Genomic DNA, 17,276 nt, shown 5'->3' on the forward strand with positions numbered 1-17,276 from the left:
AAGCGCTTGGGAAGTCCAAATTGGCAACGAATAGAGACGGTCCCTACCCTACAGCGGGCTCACAGTCTAGAAGGGGGAGACAGACAACAAAACAAAACATATTATTCCTCCAAACCAATAATAAGAATTTTGGTATTGGTTCATTCATTCATTCATTCATTCATTCAATCGTATTTATTGAGCACTTACGGTGTGCAGAGCACTGGACTAAGCGCTTGGGAAGTCCAAGTTGGCAATATCTAGAGACGGTGCCTCCCCAACAGCAGGCTCACAGTCTAGAAGGGGGAGACAGACAACAAAACAAAACATTCATTCATTCAATCGTATTTATTGAGCGCTTACTGTGTGCAGAGCACTGGACTAAGCGCTTGGGAAGTCCAAGTTGGCAGCGTATAGAGACAGTCCCTACCCGACAGCAGGCTCACAGTCTAGAAGGGAGGGGACAGACAACAAAACATATTATTCCTCCAAACCAATAATAAGAATTTTGGTATTGGTTCATTCATTCATTCATTCAATCGTATTTATTGAGCGCTTACGGTGTGCAGAGCACTGGACTAAGCGCTTGGGAAGTCCAAGTTGGCAACATCTAGAGACGGTGCCTACCCAACAGCGGGCTCACAGTCGAGAAGGGGGAGACAGACAACAAAACAAAACATATTCACCAAATAAAATAAATAGAATAAACATGCACAAATAAAATAGAGTAATAAACACGTACAAACATATATGCATATATACAGGTGCTGTGGGGAGGGGAAGGAGGTAAGGCAGGGAGTGGGGAGCGGGAGGAGGGGGAGATGAAGGAGGGGGCTCAGCGCTTACTATGTGCCAAGCACTGTTCTAAGCGCTGGGGAGGTTACAAGGTGATCAGGTTGGCCCACGGGGGGCTCACAGTAAATTGTAAATTCCCCAGCGCTTAGAACAGTGCTCGGCACATAGTAAGCGCTTAATAAATGCCATTATTATTATTATTATTATTATTATTATTATTTTGTTGTCTGTCTCCCCCTTCTAGACTGTGAGCCCGTTGTTGGGCAGAGATTGTCTCTCTCTGTTGCCAACTTGTACTTCCCAAGAGCTTACTACAATGCTCTGCATACAGGAGGCGCTCAAGAAAGCGCTTAGTACAGCGCTCTGCGCTCAATAAATACGATTGAAGAAATACGCTTGAATGAATGAATGAGTCTCCCCCTTTTAGACTGTGAGCCCACTGTTGGGCAGGGACTGTCTCTGTTGTGCCGAGAATCAGCGAGTGAGACCCAGGTAGAAATTTAGAAGTGGATTTTATTAGCGCGCGGCTGCAAGGGGCCAGGGACCCAGATCAAGCAGCCCCGATCCCATTCTCACTGCGTCTTTTATTCAGTTACAGCAACATGGGAGGGAGCATTTAGGAATTTCAGGAATCCAATTAGGACCAACAGGATGCTGTAAATTCTCTGTTTTTACTGCCTTGTAAAGGTTGTTGTTATTATCTGCCATATGGCCTTGTATAGATAGGTGTGTAAATTCTGTTATCTTCTGTTGTCACTGTCTTGTCAGGATGTCATCTGACCTAGGACCTTACATAGATAAGTGTTACTTGTTTAATGGCCTTGAAGGCATCTGTTGCAGACAATACAGAAAGGAGTTGTTCTCTCAGCCTGCACAAAATGGAGTCAGTCATGTCAAGTCCGCTAGTGGACAACAGGGATGGCTTTTGTCAGGCAGGTCAGGGTGGGGGAGGCCTTGGTTAGGCAGGTTTTGTGGCGGGAAGTTTTGGCGGGCATTCTTCTTCTGTGAAGAAGGGTGTACAAAGGGATGGGAGGAAGGGATGGGAAAACAAAATGGATATCAGACAAACCCGATCACAACATTTCTATATGTTGCCAATTTGTACTTCCCAAGCGCTTAGTACAGTGCTCTGCGCATAGTAAGCGCTCAATAAATACGATTGATGATGAATGAATGAATGAATGACGTTTCTCTTGTAGGCGCGCGTCTGGTGGCGGGGGCAACGCAGGATAAACGAGACGACGGAGGGGTAGAGCGTCGCCTCCTGGGACCGGCGAGACGTCCGGCGGCGGCTAGAGCGCCCCCCTCGGGCGGGCGGCGCTTCCCCCGGCCGGACGTGTTGGCTAGAGCGCCCCCTCGGCGTCCGGGCCAGCGAGCCGGACGTGTTGGCTAGAGCGTCCCAAGGCGTCCGGACCAGCGAGCCGGGCGTGTTGGCTAGAGCGCCCCCTGGGCGTCCGGAGCAGCGAGCCGGACGTGTCGGCTAGAGCGTCCCCTGGGCGTCCGGACCAGCGAGCCGGACGTGTCGGCTAGAGCGTCACCACGACGTCCGGACCAGCGAGCCGGACGTGTTGGCTAGAGCGTCCCCACGGCGTCCGGGTCAGCGAGCCGGCCGTGTTGGCTAGAGCGTCCCCGCGACGTCCAGGGCAGCGAGCCGGCCGTGTTGGCTAGAGCGCCGCGGTTGTGCGGGCGGTTCCGGCGGCGGCGCCGCCTCGTGTGACCTCTGCCGTCCCCGATGCTGCCGGCGGCCGGTCGCGCCCTGGGCGGGGGGGCCCGCGCCCTCCCCCTCCCCCTCCCCCGCAGGTACCCTCCTGGGGCGCTCAGTCTACTACTGATCGTCCGGGGATTGGGCGCTTACTATGGGGGCGACCGCTGGGGCCAGTACAGGAGCAGCAGGGCCCACGTGGGGCGCTCAGTCTACTACTAATTGTCCGGGTATTGGGCGCTTACTAGGGGGCAACCGTTGGGGCCAGTACAGGATCATCTGGGCCTTCGTGGGGCGCTCAGTCTACTACTAATCATCCGGATATTGGGCGCTTACTATGGAACAACAGTTGGGGCCAGTAGAGGATCATCAGGGCCCTCGTGGGGCGCTCAGTCTACTACTAATCGTCCGGTTATTGGGCGCTTACTATGGGGCAACCATTGGGGCCAGTACAGGAGCATCAGGGCCCTCGTGGGGCGCTCAGTCTACTACTAATCGTCCGGGTATTGGGCGCTTACTATGGGGCAACCGTTGGGGCTAGTACAGGATCATCAGGGCCTTCGTGGGGCGCTCAGTCTACTACTAATCATCCGGGTATTGGGCGCTTACTAGGGGGCAACCGTTGGGGCCAGTACAGGAGCATCAGGGCCCTCGTGGGGCGCTCAGTCTACTACTAATCGTCCTGGTATGGGGCGCTTACTAGGGCGCAACCGTTGGGGCCTGTACAGGAGCATCAGGGCCCTCGTGGGGCGCTCAGTCTACTACTAATCGTCCTGGTATGGGGCGCTTACTAGGGGGCAACCGTTGGGACCAGTACAGGATCATCAGGGCCTTCGTGGGGCGCTCAGTCTACTACTAATCGTTAGGGTATTGGGCGCTTACTATGGGGCAGCCGTTGGGGCTGGTACAGGATCATCAGGGCCTTGGTGGGGCGCTCAGTCTACTACTAATCGTCCGGGGATTGGGCGCTTACTATGGGGCGACCGTTGGGGCCAGTACAGGAGCATCAGGGCCCTCGTGGGGCGCTCAGTCTACTACTAATCATCCGGACATTGGGCGCTTACTATGGGGCAGCCGTTGGGGCTAGTACAGGATCATCAAGGCCTTCGTGGGGCGCTCAGTCTACTGCTAATCATCCGGATATTGGGCGCTTACTATGGGGCAACCGTTGGGGCTAGTACAGGATCATCGGGGCCTTCGTGGGGCGCTCAGTCTACTACTAATTGCCCGGGTATTGGGCGCTTACTATGGGGCAACCGTTGGGGCTGGTACGGGATCATCAGGGCCTTCGTGGGGCGCTCAGTCTACTAGTAATTGTCCGGGTATGGGGCGCTTACTATGGGGCCACTGTTGGGGCCAGTATAGGAGAATCAGGGCCCTCGTGGGGCGCTCAGTCTACTGCTAATCGCCCGGGTATTGGGCGCTTACTATGGGGCAACCGTTGGGGCTAGTACAGGATCATCGGGGCCTTCGTGGGGCGCTCAGTCTGCTACTAGTCATCTGGATATTGGGCGCTTACTATGGGGTAACCGTTGGGGCCAGTACAGGATCATCAGGGAGCATCGGGGCCCTCGTGGGGCGCTCAGTCTACTACTAATAATAATGATAAGTGTGGTGTGTGTGAAACGCTTACTATGGGCTAAGCGCTGGGGAGATACAAGGTAATCTGGTTGTCCCACGTGGGCCTCGCAGGCTAATAATAATCTTGGAATTAAGCGCTTACAAAGTGCCAAGCACTGTACTAAGCGCTGGGGTGGGCGTGAGTTCATCAGGGCCCACGTGGGATGCTCATTCTAATAATAATAATAATAATCATAATAATAATGATGAGTGTGGTGGGTGTGAAGCGCTTACTATTGGGCCAGGCGCTGTACTAGGCTACCCTGCTCTGGTCCCAAGATCAGCAGGTCAGACACAGTCCCCGTCCCAAGTGAATAATTCTGTTTATTTAGTAATAATAAGTATGGTATTTGTTAAGCGCTTACTATTGTGCCAAGCACTGTTCTAAGCCCTGGGGGGATACAAGGTAATAATAATAATAATAATAATAATAATAATAATAATAATGGCATTTGTTAAGCGCCTACTCTGTGCCAAGCACTGTTCTAAGCGCTGGGGTGGATACAAGGTAATAATAATAATGGCATTTGTTAAGCGCTTACTCTGTGCCAAGCACTGTTCTAAGCGCTGGGGTGGATACAGGGTAATAGTAATAATAATAATGGCATTTGTTAAGCGCTTAGTCTGTGCCAAGCACTGTTCTAAGCGCTGGGGTGGATACAAGGTAATAGTAATAATAATAATGGCATTTGTTAAGCGCTTACTCTGTGCCAAGCACTGTTCTAAGCGCTGGGGTGGATACAAGGTAATAGTAATAATAATAATGGCATTTGTTAAACGCTTACTCTGTGCCAAGCACTGTTCTAAGCGCTGGGGTGGATACAGGGTGATCAGGTTGTTCCCCCATGGGGCTCACAGTCTTCATCCCCATTTTCCAGATGAGGCAACTGAGGCCCAGAGAAGTGAAGTGACTTGCCCAAAGTCACCCAGCTGACAAGTGGCAGAGCCGGGATTAGAACCCAGGACCTCGGACTCCCAAGCCCGAGCTCTTTCCACTGAGCCACCCTGCTTCTCTGTGAATGCCTGGCTACTTGTTTTGTTGTCTGTTTCCTCCTTCTATTCATTCACTCAATTCAATCGTATTTATTATTAATAATAATAATAATAATGATGGCATTTGTTAAGCGCCTACTATGTGCCAAGCACTGTTCTAAGCGCTGGGGGGGGATACAAGGTGATCAGGTTGGCCCACGGGGGGCTCACAGTCTTAATCCCCATTTTCCAGATGAGGTCCCTGAGGCTCAGAGAAGTGAAGTGACTTGCCCAAGGTCACACAGCAGACATGTGGCAGAGCTGGGATTTGAACCCATGACCTCAGGCTCCCAAGCCCAGGCTCTTTCCACTGAGCCACGCTGCTTCTCTTTATTGAGCGCTTCCTGTGTGCGGAGCACTGTACTAAGCGCTTAAGGGGGGTCTTCTAGACCGCGAGCCCGTTGTCGGGCAGGGGTTGTCTCTCTTTGTTGCCCAGTTGGACTTTCCAAGCGCTTAGTAATAATAATAATAATAATAATGATGATGATGGTATTTGTTAAGCGCTTACTCTGTGCCAAGCACTGTTCTAAACGTTGGGGTGGATACAAGGTGATCAGGTTGTCTCCTGTGGGGCTCCCAGTCTTCATCCCCATTTTCCAGATGAGGGAACTGAGGCCCAGAGAAGTGAAGTGACTCGCCCAAAGTCACCCAGCTGACACTTGGCGGAGCCAGAATTTGAACCCACGACCTCTGACTCCCAAGCCCGGGCTCTTCCCACTGAGCCACGCCGCTTCCCTACAGTGCTGTGCACGCAGGAAGCGCTCAGTAAACGCGATCGAATGAACGAAGGAAGGAACGTGGGGCCCGGGGGCTAAGCAGGAGGGAGAAGCGCTTAGTCCAGTGCTCTGCACACAGTAAGCGCTCAATAAGTACGGCTGAATGAATGAACGGGCATCGGATCCCCAGTTTTCGGGGAAACTGAGGCCGAGAGGAGGTCACCCCGAGCGGGGACGGGAACCCGGGTGTCCGGCCCAGGCCGCGGGGGGCGGGAAACTGAGGCCCAGAGGAGGTCACCCCGAGCGGGGACAGGAACCCGGGTGTCTGGCCCAGGCCGCGGGGGGCGGGAAACTGAGGCCCAGAGGAGGTCACCCCGAGCAGGGATGGGAAACTGAGGCCCAGAGGAGGTCACCCCGAGCAGGGACGGGAACCCGGGTGACTGGCCCAGGCCATGGGGGGCGGGAAACTGAGGCCCAGAGGAGGTCACCCCGAGCAGGGATGGGAACCCGGGTGTCCGGCCCAGGCCAAGGGGGGTGGGAAACTGAGGCCCAGAGGAGGTCACCCCGAGCGGGGACGGGAACCCGGGTGTCCGGCCCAGGCCGCGGGGGGCGGGAAACTGAGGCCCAGAGGAGGTCACCCCGAGCTGGGACGGGAAACTGAGGCCCAGAGGAGGTCACTCCGAGCAGGGACGGGAACCCGGGTGTCCGGCCCAGGCCGCGGGGGGTGGGAAACTGAGGCCCAGAGGAGGTCACCCCGAGCGGGGACGGGAACCCGGGTGTCCGGCCCAGGTCGCAGAGGGCGGGAAACTGAGGCCCAGAGGAGGTCACCCCAAGCAGGGACGGGAAACTGAGGCCCAGAGGAGGTCACCCCGAGCGGGGACGGGAACCCGGGTGTCCGGCCCAGGTCGCGGAGGGCGGGAAACTGAGGCCCAGAGGAGGTCACCCCGAGAGGGGACGGGAACCCGGGTGTCCGGCCCAGGTCGCAGAGGGCGGGAAACTGAGGCCCAGAGGAGGTCACCCCAAGCAGGGACGGGAAACTGAGGCCCAGAGGAGGTCACCCCGAGCAGGGACGGGAACCCGGGTGTCCGGCCCAGGCCACGGGGGGCGGGAAACTGAGGCCCAGAGGAGGTCACCCCGAGCAGGGATGGGACCCCGGGTGTCCGGCCGGGGATTTCTCTGCTGAGTGTGGGGGTCCGGGGTAGGTGGGGGGCGCCTGTGCCCAGGGTCTGCGCCGCGCGGCTGATGAGGAGCAGCGGGCGGAGGCGGAGCGGCGAAGTGCTGGCCGGAGCCCCCCTGGACGACGCCCCCAAGGACTACCCCCCCAAGATCCGCCAGCTCGTCCACGACATCGCCGGCCTCACGCTGCTCGAGATCGCCGACCTCAACGAGTTATTAAAGGTGGCGGCCGGGGGGCCGGGGGCCGGGGGGCGGCTCGGGCTGTGGGCATCCCTGTCTGTCTCTGTGTGGAGGGTCTCTGGCTCGGGGCATCTCTCTGGGTGAGTGCTGGGAGGGGGCTCTGGCTATGGGCGTCTCTCTGTGTGAGTGTTGGGAGGGGGCTCGGGCTATGGGCATCTCTGTCCCTGAGTGTTGGGAGGGGGCTCTGGCTATGGGTATCTCTGTGTGTGTTGGGAGGGGTCTCTGGCAATGGGCATCTCTGTCTCTGAGTGTTGGGAGGGGTCTCTGGCTATGGGCATCTCTGTCTCAGTGTTGGGAGGGGTCTCTGGCTATGGGTATCTCTCTGGGTGAGTGTTGGGAGGGGGCTCTGGCAGTGGGCATCTCTGTCTCTGAGTGTTGGGAGGGGGCTCGGGTTATGACATCTCTCTGTGTGAGTGTTGGGAGGGGTCTCTGTCTCTGGGCATCTCTGTCTCTGAGTGTTGGGAGGGGGCTCTGGCTATGGGTATCTCTCTGGGTGAGTGTTGGGAGGGGGCTCTGTCTCTGGGCATCTCTGTCTCTGAGTGTTGGGAGGGGGCTCGGGCTATGGGTATCTCTGGGTGAGTGTTGGGAAGGGGCTCTGTCTTTGGGCATCACTGCCTCTGAGTGTTGGGAGGGGGCTCTGGCTATGGGTATCTCTCTGGGTGAGTGTTGGGAGGGGGCTCTGGCAGTGGGCATCTCTGTCTCTGAGTGTTGGGAGGGGGCTCGGGCTATGAAATCTCTCTGGGTGAGTGTTGGGAGGGGGCTCTGTCTCTGGGCATCTCTGTCGCTGAGTGTTGGGAGGGGGCTCGGGCTATGGGCAGCTCTCTGGGTGAGTGTTTGGAGGGGTCTCTGGCTATGGGCATCTCTCTGGGTGAGTGTTGGGAGGAGGCTCTGGCAGTGGGCATCTCTCTGGGCGAGTGTTGGGAGGGGGCTCTGGCTACGGGCATCTCTGCCTCTGAGTGTTGGGAGGGGGCTCGGGCTATGGGTATCTCTCTGGGTGAGTGTTGGGAGGGGGCTCTGGCCATGGGCATCTCTGTTCCTGAGTGTTGGGAGGGGGCTCGGGCTATGGGCGTCTCTGGGTGAGTGTTGGGAGGGGGCTCTGTCTCTGGGCATCTCTGTCCCTGAGTGTTGGGAGGGGTCCCTGGCTATGGGTATCTCTCTGGGTGAGTGTTGGGAGGGGGCTCTGGCTATGAGTATCTCTCTGGGCGAGTGTTCATTCATTCATTCAATCGTATTTATTGAGCGCTTACTGTGTGCAGAGCAATGGATTAAGCGCTTGGGAAGTCCAAGTCGGCAACATCTGGAGACGGTCCCTACGCGACAGCGGGCTCCCAGTCTGGAAGGGGGAGATAGACAGCAAAACAAAACATGTGGTCAGGTGTCAAGTCGTCAGAATAAATAGAAGTAAAGCTAGATGCACATCATTAACAAAATTCCCTGTCTCTGTGTTGGGAGGGGGCTCGGGCTATGGGTATCTCTCTGGGTGAGTGGTGGGGGGGGTCTCTGGCTGTGGGTATCTCTCTGGGTGAGTGTTGGGAGAGGGCTCTGGCAATGGGCATCTCTGTCCCTGAGTGTTGGGAGGGGGCTCGGGCTATGGGTATTTCTCTGGGTGAGTGTTGGGAGGGGGCTCGGGCTATGGGTATCTCTGGGTGAGTGTTGGGAGGGGGCTCTGACTTTGGGTATCTCTCTGGGCGAGTGTTGGGAGTGGGCTCTGTCTCTGGGCATCTCTCTGGGTGAGTGTTGGGAGGGGTCTTGGGCTATGATATCTCTCTGGGTGAGTGTTGGGAGGGGGCTCTGGCTATGGGTATCTCTCTGTGTGAGTGTTGGGAGGGGGCTCTGTCTCTGGGCATCTTGGCCTCTGAGTATTAGGAGGGGTCTCTGGCTATGGGTATCTCTCTGTATGAATGTTGGGAGGGGGCTCTAGCTACGGGCATCTCTGTCTCTGAGTGTTGGGAGGGGGCTCGGGCTATGATATCTCTCTGGGTGAGTGTTGGGAGGGGGCTCTGGCAATGGGCATCTCTGTCTCTGAGTGTTGGGAGGGGGCTCTGGCTATGGGTATCCCTGTCTCTGAGTGTTGAGATGGGTCTCTGGCTATGGGCATCTCTGTCTCTGAGTGTTGAGAGGGGTCTCTGGCTATTGGGTATCTCTCTGGGTGAGTGTTGGGAGGGGGCTCTGGCTATGGGTATCTCTCTGGGTGAGTGTTGGGAGGGGGCTCTGGCAATGGGCATCTCTGTCTCTGAGTGTTGGGAGGGGGCTCGGGCTATGGGTATCTCTCTGGGTGAGTGTTGGGAGGGGGCTCTGGCTATGGGCATCTCTGTCTCAGTTTTGGGAGGGGTCTCTGGCTATTGGGTATCTCTCTGGGTGAGTGTTGGGAGGGGGCTCTGGCAATGGGCATCTCTCTGTGTGAGTGTTGGGAGGGGGCTCGGGCAATGGGCATCTCTGTCTCTGAGTGTTGGGAGGGGGCTCGGGCTATGGGTATCTCTCTGGGTGAGTGTTGGGGAGGTCTCTGTCTCTGGGCATCTCTGTGGGGGATGTCTCTGAGTGTTGGGAGATGTCTCTGGTTTTGGGTATCTCTGTGGGGGTGTCTCTGAGTGCTGGGAGGTGCCTCTGGTTATGGGTGTCTCTGTCTCTGTGAGTGTTGGGAGGGGTCTCTGGTTATGGGTGTCTCTGGGGGGGATGTCTCTGCCTCCAACTTCTAGCCTGTGAGCCCGCTGTCGGGTAGGGACCGTCTAGATGTTGCCAACTTGTACTTCCCAAGCGCTTAGTCCAGTGCTCTGCACTCAGTAAGTGCTCAATAAATACGACTGAATGAATGAATGAATGAATGAGTAAGCGCTCCATAAATACGATTGAATGAATGAATGACTTGCACTTCCCAAGCGCTTAGTCCAGTGCTCTGCACGCAGTAAGCGCTCAATAAATCCTGTTGAATGAATGACTTGGACTTCCCAAGCTCTCAGTCCAGTGCTCTGCACACAGTAGGCGCTCAATAAATACGATTGAGTGAATGAATGAGCCCAGCGCCCGGGCCCGGGCTCCTCCGGGTGACCGCCGGGCCGCTGTTGTGTCTGTCCCGCAGAAAACCCTGAAGATCCAGGACGGGGGGCTGATGCCCATGGCGGCGGGCGCCGCCGTGCCCGGGACCACCCAGGTGCCCGCCCAGGTGAGTGTCCGTCCCCCTCCTGCCTTCCCTCGGACGCGCCGGGCCCCGGGATAATAATAATAATAAAAATAATAGCATTTATTAAGCGCTTACTATGTGCAAAGCACCGTTCTAAGCGCCGGAGAGGTTACAAGGTGATCAGGTTGTCCCTCGGGGGGCTCGCAGTCTTCATCCCCATTCTACAGATGAGGTCACTGAGGCCCAGAGAAGTGAAGTGACTTGCCCCAAATCACACAGCTGGCAACTGGCAGAGCCGGGGTTTGAACCCGTGACCTTTGACTCCAAAGCCCGGGCTCTTTCCACTGAATTCATTCATTCAATCGTATTGATTGAGTGCTTACTATGTGCAGAGCACTGGACTAAGCGCTTGGGAAGTCCAAGTTGGCAACATCTAGAGACGGTCCCTACCCAACAGCGGGCTCACAGTCTAGAAATGAATAAATAGAGACCCGCTTCTGCACCCAGGGAGCGCTCACTTCATTCAGTCATTCATTCAATCGTATTGATTGAGCGCTTACCGTGTGCAGAGCACTGTACTGAGCGCTTGGGAAGTCCAAGTTGGCAACATATAGAGATGGTCCCTACCCGACAGCGGGCGCACGGTCTAGAAATGAATAAATAGAGACCCGCTTCTGCGCCCAGGAAGCGCTCAGTTCATTCAGTCATCCATTCAATCATATTGATTGAGCGCTTACCGTGTGCAGAGCACTGTACTGAGCGCTTGGGAAGTCCACGTTGGCAACATCTAGAGACGGTCCCTACCTGACAGTGGGCTCACAGTCTAGAAATGAATAAATAGAGACCCGCTTCTGCGCGCAGGAAGCGCTCAGTTCATTCAGTCATCCATTCAATCGTATTGATTGAGTGCTTACCGTGTGCGGAGCACTGGACTGAGCGCTTGGGAAGTCCAAGTTGGCAACATCTAGAGACGGACCCTATCCGACAGCGGGCTCACGGTCTAGAAATGAATAGAGACCCGCTTCTGCGCCCAGGAAGCGCTCAGTTCATTCAGTCATTTATTCAATTGTATTGATTGAGCGTTTACTGTGTGCCAAGCCCTGGACTGAGCGCTTGGGAAGTCCAAGTTGGCAACATATAGAGACGGGCCCTACCCGACAGGGAGCTCACAGTCTAGAAATGAATAAATAGAGACCCGCCCCGCTCCCCCCCTTTGGGGTTCGGCCTGACCCCTCCCGCCCCCCCGGTGCCAGGCGGCCGAGGAGGAAGCGATGCCCGCGCCCAAGGAGCGGACCCACTTCACCGTCCGGCTGACCGAGGCCAAGCCCGTGGACAAAGTCAAGCTCATCAAGGAAGTGAAGTGCCACATCCAGGGCATCAACCTGGTCCAGGTGAGGGCGGCTGGGCGGGCACCGGGGCGGGCACCGGGTGGGCACCGGGCGCGGGGGGCCGGCCCCCTTGACCTCCGACCCCCCGGCAGGCCAAGAAGCTGGTGGAGTCCCTGCCCCAGGAGATCCGGGCCAACGTCGCCAAGGCGGAGGCGGAGAAGATGAAGGCCGCCCTGGAAGCGGCCGGGGGCACCGTGGTGTTGGAGTAGCGGCCGGGCGCGGGGCGCGGGGCGCGGGCCCCGGACGGACTCACGGACAGCGGGCACGGCACGGCCCCCCAGCCCGACAATCGGGGTCGCCCGCCGGCCCGCCGTGCGAGAGCGGGCCGGGCGGAGGGCCGGGTGGGGGCCCCCCCCCGCCTCCCCCGGCCGCGAGGTGCTGTACTGAGCGCCTTGACGGGGCGGGAGGAAGGGGTGACGGTCTTTGGGGTCGGGGGGCGCCCCGGCCAAGCCATAAAACACGAGTGGAGGAAAACAAACGGGTCGAGCCGTCTTCTGGGAGGCGGACCGGGGCTCGTATTTATTGAGCGCTCCGGGGAGGGCCAATGGGCAACAAAGGGTCCCGTCCTTTCTCTTCTCCCCTCGCTCCCTCCTGCTTCGCGTTCCTCCGGAATCCCCGAGCCGTCCCGTCCCGCCCCGCCCGGGGAGGAGCGTTCCCGCTCATCCGGGCTGCGGATTCGATCCCGTCCCACGCCATGACCTCGGGAGAACGGATCGGGGGCCGGCGGGGCCGCTGCCGTTTCCCCCCACACACCCCGGGATCGCGGTGGACGGGTGGGCGGGCGGCAGCCCTCGGGTCGACGCTTCATCAATCAATCGTATTTATTGAGCGCTTACTGTGTGCAGAGCACTGTACTAAGCGCTTCATCTCCCCCCCGTGATGATCCTGGCGCTCAGAAGCGGCGCGGCCTACTAGATAGACCCCCCCCCCCCGGATCTGGGAGTCCGAAGGACCTGCCTTCTCCTCCCACCTCCTGTGTGACGTTGGGTGACTTACTTCAGTTCTCTGGGCCTCAGTTTCCTCACCTGGAAGACAGAGATGGAGACTGCGAGGGGACAGGGACCGTGTCCACCCCAGCGCTCAGAGTGGTGCCTGGCACATAGTAAGCGCTTCACAGAAACCAGGATGATGAGTATTATTGAGCACAAAGGCTCCTGAGGCTGGAGAGCCCATTTTTTGGTCGCCCAGATTCCCCGCCGATTGGGGTCTGTTGGGCGGCCCCTTCCCGGCAGGTCCTTCCGAAGGTCTGAGCTTGGAATTATAGTTCCTCTAATAATCAATCCATCGTATTTATTGAGCGCTTACTGTGTGCAGAGCACTGGACTAAGCGCTTGGGAAATACAGGTTGGCAACATATAGAGACGGTCCCTACCCAACAGTGGGCTCACAGTCTGATAATAGTCTAAATAATAATAATTGTGGTGTCAGTCCTTAGAATAATAATCGTGGCATCGCTCCCTTCTCTGGGCCTCAGTTCCCTCATCTGGAAAATGGGGATGAAGCCTGTGAGCCCCGCAGGGGACAATCTGATCACCTTGGATCCCCCCCCAGCGCTTAGAACAGCGCTTCGCACAGAGTAAGCGCTTAACAAATGCCATAATTCGTATTATTTTTTAGGACAGGGGAGACCTGAGCCTCTCTGAAAACAATGGGGACAAAGCCAAGGGATGGCAAACAGTTGAAGATGCCTGTCTGTTGGGGAGAAAAAGAGAGGAGGGGCGAGTGTTTTAGGAATAGGGAAGCAGCGTGGCTCGGTGGAAAGAGCCCGGGCTTTGGGAGTCAGAGGTCATGGGTTCGAATCCCGCCTCTGCCACTTAGCTGGGTGACTTGGGGCAAGTCACTTCACTTCTCTGCGCCTCAGTTCCCTCATCTTTAAAATGGGGATGAAGGCTGGGAGCCCCCCTGGGGGACAACCTGATCACCTTGTATCCTCTCCAGCGGTTAGAACAGTGCTTTGTACATAGTAAGCGCTTAATAAATGCCATTATTATTATTGTAAGCTCCTTAGCACTTTGAACGGTGCTTTGCACATAGTAAGCGCTTAATAAATGCCATTATCATTATTATTATTATTGTAAGCTCCTTAGCGCTTAGAACGGTGCTTTGCACATAGTAAGCATTTAATAAATGCCATTATTATTATTGCAAGCTCCTTAGCACTTAGAACGGTGCTTTGCACATAGTAAGCGCTTAATAAATATTATTATCATTATTATTATTATTATTATTGTAAGCTCCTTAGCGCTTAGAACGGTGCTTTGCACATAGTAAGCGCTTAATAAATACCATTATTATTATTGCAAGCTCCTTAGCACTTTGAACGGTGCTTTGCACATAGTAAGCGTTTAATAAATGCCATTATCATTATTATTATTATTATTATTATTATTGTAAGCTTCTTAGCGCTTAGAACAGTGCTTTGCACATAATAAGCGCTTAATAAATGCCATTATTATTATTGTAATATCCTTAGCGCTTAGAACGGTGCTTTGCACATAGTAAGCGCTTAAAAAATGCCATTATTATTATTAGTATTGTAAGCTCCTTAGTGCTTAGAACGGTGCTTTGCACATAGTAAACGGTTAATAAATGCCATTATTATTATTGTAAGCACTTCAGCGCTTAGAACGGTGCTTTGCACATAGTAAGCGCTTAATAAATGCCATTATTATTATTATTATTATTGTAAGCTCCTTAGCGCTTAGAACGGTGCTTTGCACATAGTAAGTGCTTAATAAATGCCATTATTATTATTGTAAGCTCCTTAGCACTTTGAACGGTGCTTTGCACATAGTAAGCGCTTAATAAATGCCATTATTATTATTGTAGGCTCCTTAGTGCTTAGAACGGTGCTTTGCACATAGTAAGTGCTTAATAAATGCCGTTATTTTTATTGTAAGCTCCTTAGCGCTTAGAACGGTGCTTTGCACATAGTAAGCGCTTAATAAATGCCATTATTATTATTGTAAGCTCCTTAGTGCTTAGAATGGTGGTTTGCACATAGTAAGCGCTTAATAAATGCCATTATTATTATTGTAAGCTCCTTAGCGCTTAGAACGGTGCTTTGCACATAGTAAGCGCTTAATAAATGCCATTATTATTATTATTGTAAGCTCCTTAGCGCTTAGAACGGTGCTTTGCACATGGTAAGCGCTTAATAAATGCCATTATTATTATTGTAAGCTCCTTAGCCCGCTGTTGGGTAGGGACCGTCTCTAGATGTTGCCAACTTGGCCTTCCCAAGCGCTTGTCCAGTGCTCTGCACACAGTAAGCGCTCAATAAATACGATTGAATGAATGAATGTTGGGTAGGGACCGCCTCTAGATGTTGCCAACTTGTACTTCCCAAGCGCTTAGTCCAGTGCTCTGCACACAGTAAGCGCTCAATAAATACGGTTGAATGAATGAATGTTGGGTAGGGACCGTCTCTAGATGTTGCCAAGCGCTTAGTCCAGTGCTCTGCACGCAGTAAGCGCTCAATAAATACGATTGAATGAATGAATGTTGGGTAGGGACCGCCTCTAGATGTTGCCAACTTGGACTTCCCAAGCGCTTAGTCCAGTGCTCTGCACACAGTAGGCGCTCAGTAAATACGATTGAATGAATGAACATATTACCCGCCCAGGAGGAGTTGATAAATGTAGGGGTTAGGCAAGGCCCCGGGGTTAATGATTTGATGTGTGATCCTTGTTGACCTTTGTCCTCAGGCAGGGGACCCTGGAGTCCCTTCCCCCTCGCCAGGGGCGGCCAAAGAGCCAGTAGACCCGGCCCTCAGTCTGGTGGTAATAATAATAATAATAATAATAATAATAATAATAATGGTATTAAGTGCTCACTATATGCGAAGCACTCTTCAAAGTGCTGGGGAGCCTACAAGGTGATCAGGCTGTCCCACGGTGGGTGCTCACAGCCTTCATCCCCATTTTACAGATGGGGAGGTATATATGTACATATGTATATATATATATATGTATATGTATATATGTACATACGATTGAATGAATGAATAAGCGCTTAGTCCGGTGCACACAGTAAGTGCTCAATAAATAGGATTGAATGAATCCGAGGAGCGGAGTGGGCCGAGCGGAGGAAGGCAGACCAAACGCGCAGGCCCGCTTCCCATTTTTGGAGCCGGGCCCGGCTTTGTGCCGAAAGAGGAGCCTCCAAGCTGGAGCCCCGGCCCACGGCCAGAATTCCCCAGGCCTTCCCGTCACGGAGCCCCAGCCCGCGGCCAGAATTCCGGCGGCATTCCCGTCTCCCGGGAGGAGGCATGTCGAGGAGGCGGCACCGGGCCTCTCCGCTCTCCGGTGGCGTCGGGAAGGATTGTGGGACTTGGGCAAGTCGCTTCACCGCTCTGGGCCTCAGTTGCCTCATCTGGAAAATGGGGGTGAAGACCGTGAGCCCCACGGGGACAGGGACTGCGTCCAACCCCGTTTGCTCGTATCCACCCCAGCGCTTAATACAGTGCCTGACGCATAATAAGCGCTTAGCACATACCACAGTTATTCATTCAATCATCTTTATTGAGCGCTTTCTGTGTGCAGAGCACTGTACTGAGCGCTTGGGAAGTCCAAGTTGGCAACATATAGAGATGGTCCCTACCCAACAGCAGGCTCACAGTCTAGAAGGGGGAGAATTTTATTATTATTATTACCCTTAGTGCCCCGTGCATGGTAAGCATTTAACAACTACCACAATTAGGATTATTACTTTAATCCCGGATCCGCCCCTCACCTGCTGTGTGACCTTGGGCAAGTCTCTTCACTTCTCTGGGCCTCAGTGACCCCATCTGGAAAATGGGGATGAAGACTCTGAGCCCCACCGGGGACAACCTGATTACCTTGTAGCGTGGCTCAGTGGAAAGAGCCCGGGCTTTGGAGCCAGAGGTCATGGGTTCAAATCCCAGCTGCGCCAATTGTCAGCTGGGTGACTTTGGCAAGTCACTTCACTTCTCTGGGCCTCAGTTCCCTCATCTGTCAAATGGGGATAAAGAGTGTGAGCCCCACAGGGGACAACCCAATCACCTTGTAACCTCCCCAGTGCTTAGAACAGTGCTTGGCACATAGTAAGCGCTTAAGAAATGCCATCATTACTATTATTATTATACCCCAGCGCTCAGAACAGGGCTTGGCACGTAGTAAGCACTTAATAAATGCCATCATTACTATCATTATACCCCAGTGCTCAGAACGGCTTGGCACATGGTAAGCGGTTAATAAATGCCATCGTTACTATTATTATTATACCCCAGTGCTCAGAACAGGTCTTGGCACATAGTAAGCGTTTAATAAATGCCATCATCATTATTATTATTATTCCCCAGTGCTCAGAACAGGGCTTGGCACATAGTAAGTGCTTAAGAAATGCGATCGTTACCATTATACCCCAGCGCTCAGAACAGGGCTTGGCACATAACGCTTAAGAAATACCATCGTTACTATTATTATTATACCCCAGTGCTCAGAACAGGGCTTGGCACGTAGTAAGCGCTTAAGAAATGCCATCGTTAC

General features: G+C 54.4%; 1 protein-coding gene across 1 annotated transcript; it reads left to right on the forward strand.

The window, feature by feature from the left end:
- Positions 1–2,471: 2,471 nt before the first annotated feature.
- MRPL12 (mitochondrial ribosomal protein L12) lies at positions 2,472–11,997 on the forward strand. The gene is made up of 5 exons (XM_038742913.1): positions 2,472–2,574; positions 7,047–7,242; positions 10,337–10,420; positions 11,632–11,769; positions 11,859–11,997. The coding sequence occupies exons 1-5, from the start codon at positions 2,507–2,509 to the stop codon at positions 11,973–11,975; spliced, it is 603 nt and encodes a 200-aa protein (XP_038598841.1). The 5' UTR covers positions 2,472–2,506; the 3' UTR covers positions 11,976–11,997.
- The last annotated feature ends 5,279 nt before the right edge of the window (positions 11,998–17,276 follow it).

Source organism: Tachyglossus aculeatus, unplaced genomic scaffold (assembly GCF_015852505.1).
Source record: "Tachyglossus aculeatus isolate mTacAcu1 unplaced genomic scaffold, mTacAcu1.pri scaffold_1_arrow_ctg1, whole genome shotgun sequence".
NCBI lineage: Eukaryota > Metazoa > Chordata > Mammalia > Monotremata > Tachyglossidae > Tachyglossus > Tachyglossus aculeatus.

What these genes read in the sequence shown, in the direction of transcription:
- MRPL12 (XM_038742913.1), top strand. Translation starts at nt 2,507, where the DNA reads ATGCTGCCGGCGGCCGGTCGCGCCCTGGGCGGGGGGGCCCGCGCCCTC. An exon ending in CCCCTCCCCCTCCCCCGCAG is followed by an intron (nt 2,575 to 7,046) that starts GTACCCTCCTGG and finishes GGTCCGGGGTAG; the next exon opens with GTGGGGGGCGCCTGTGCCCA. An exon ending in AGGGCATCAACCTGGTCCAG is followed by an intron (nt 11,770 to 11,858) that starts GTGAGGGCGGCT and finishes ACCCCCCGGCAG; the next exon opens with GCCAAGAAGCTGGTGGAGTC.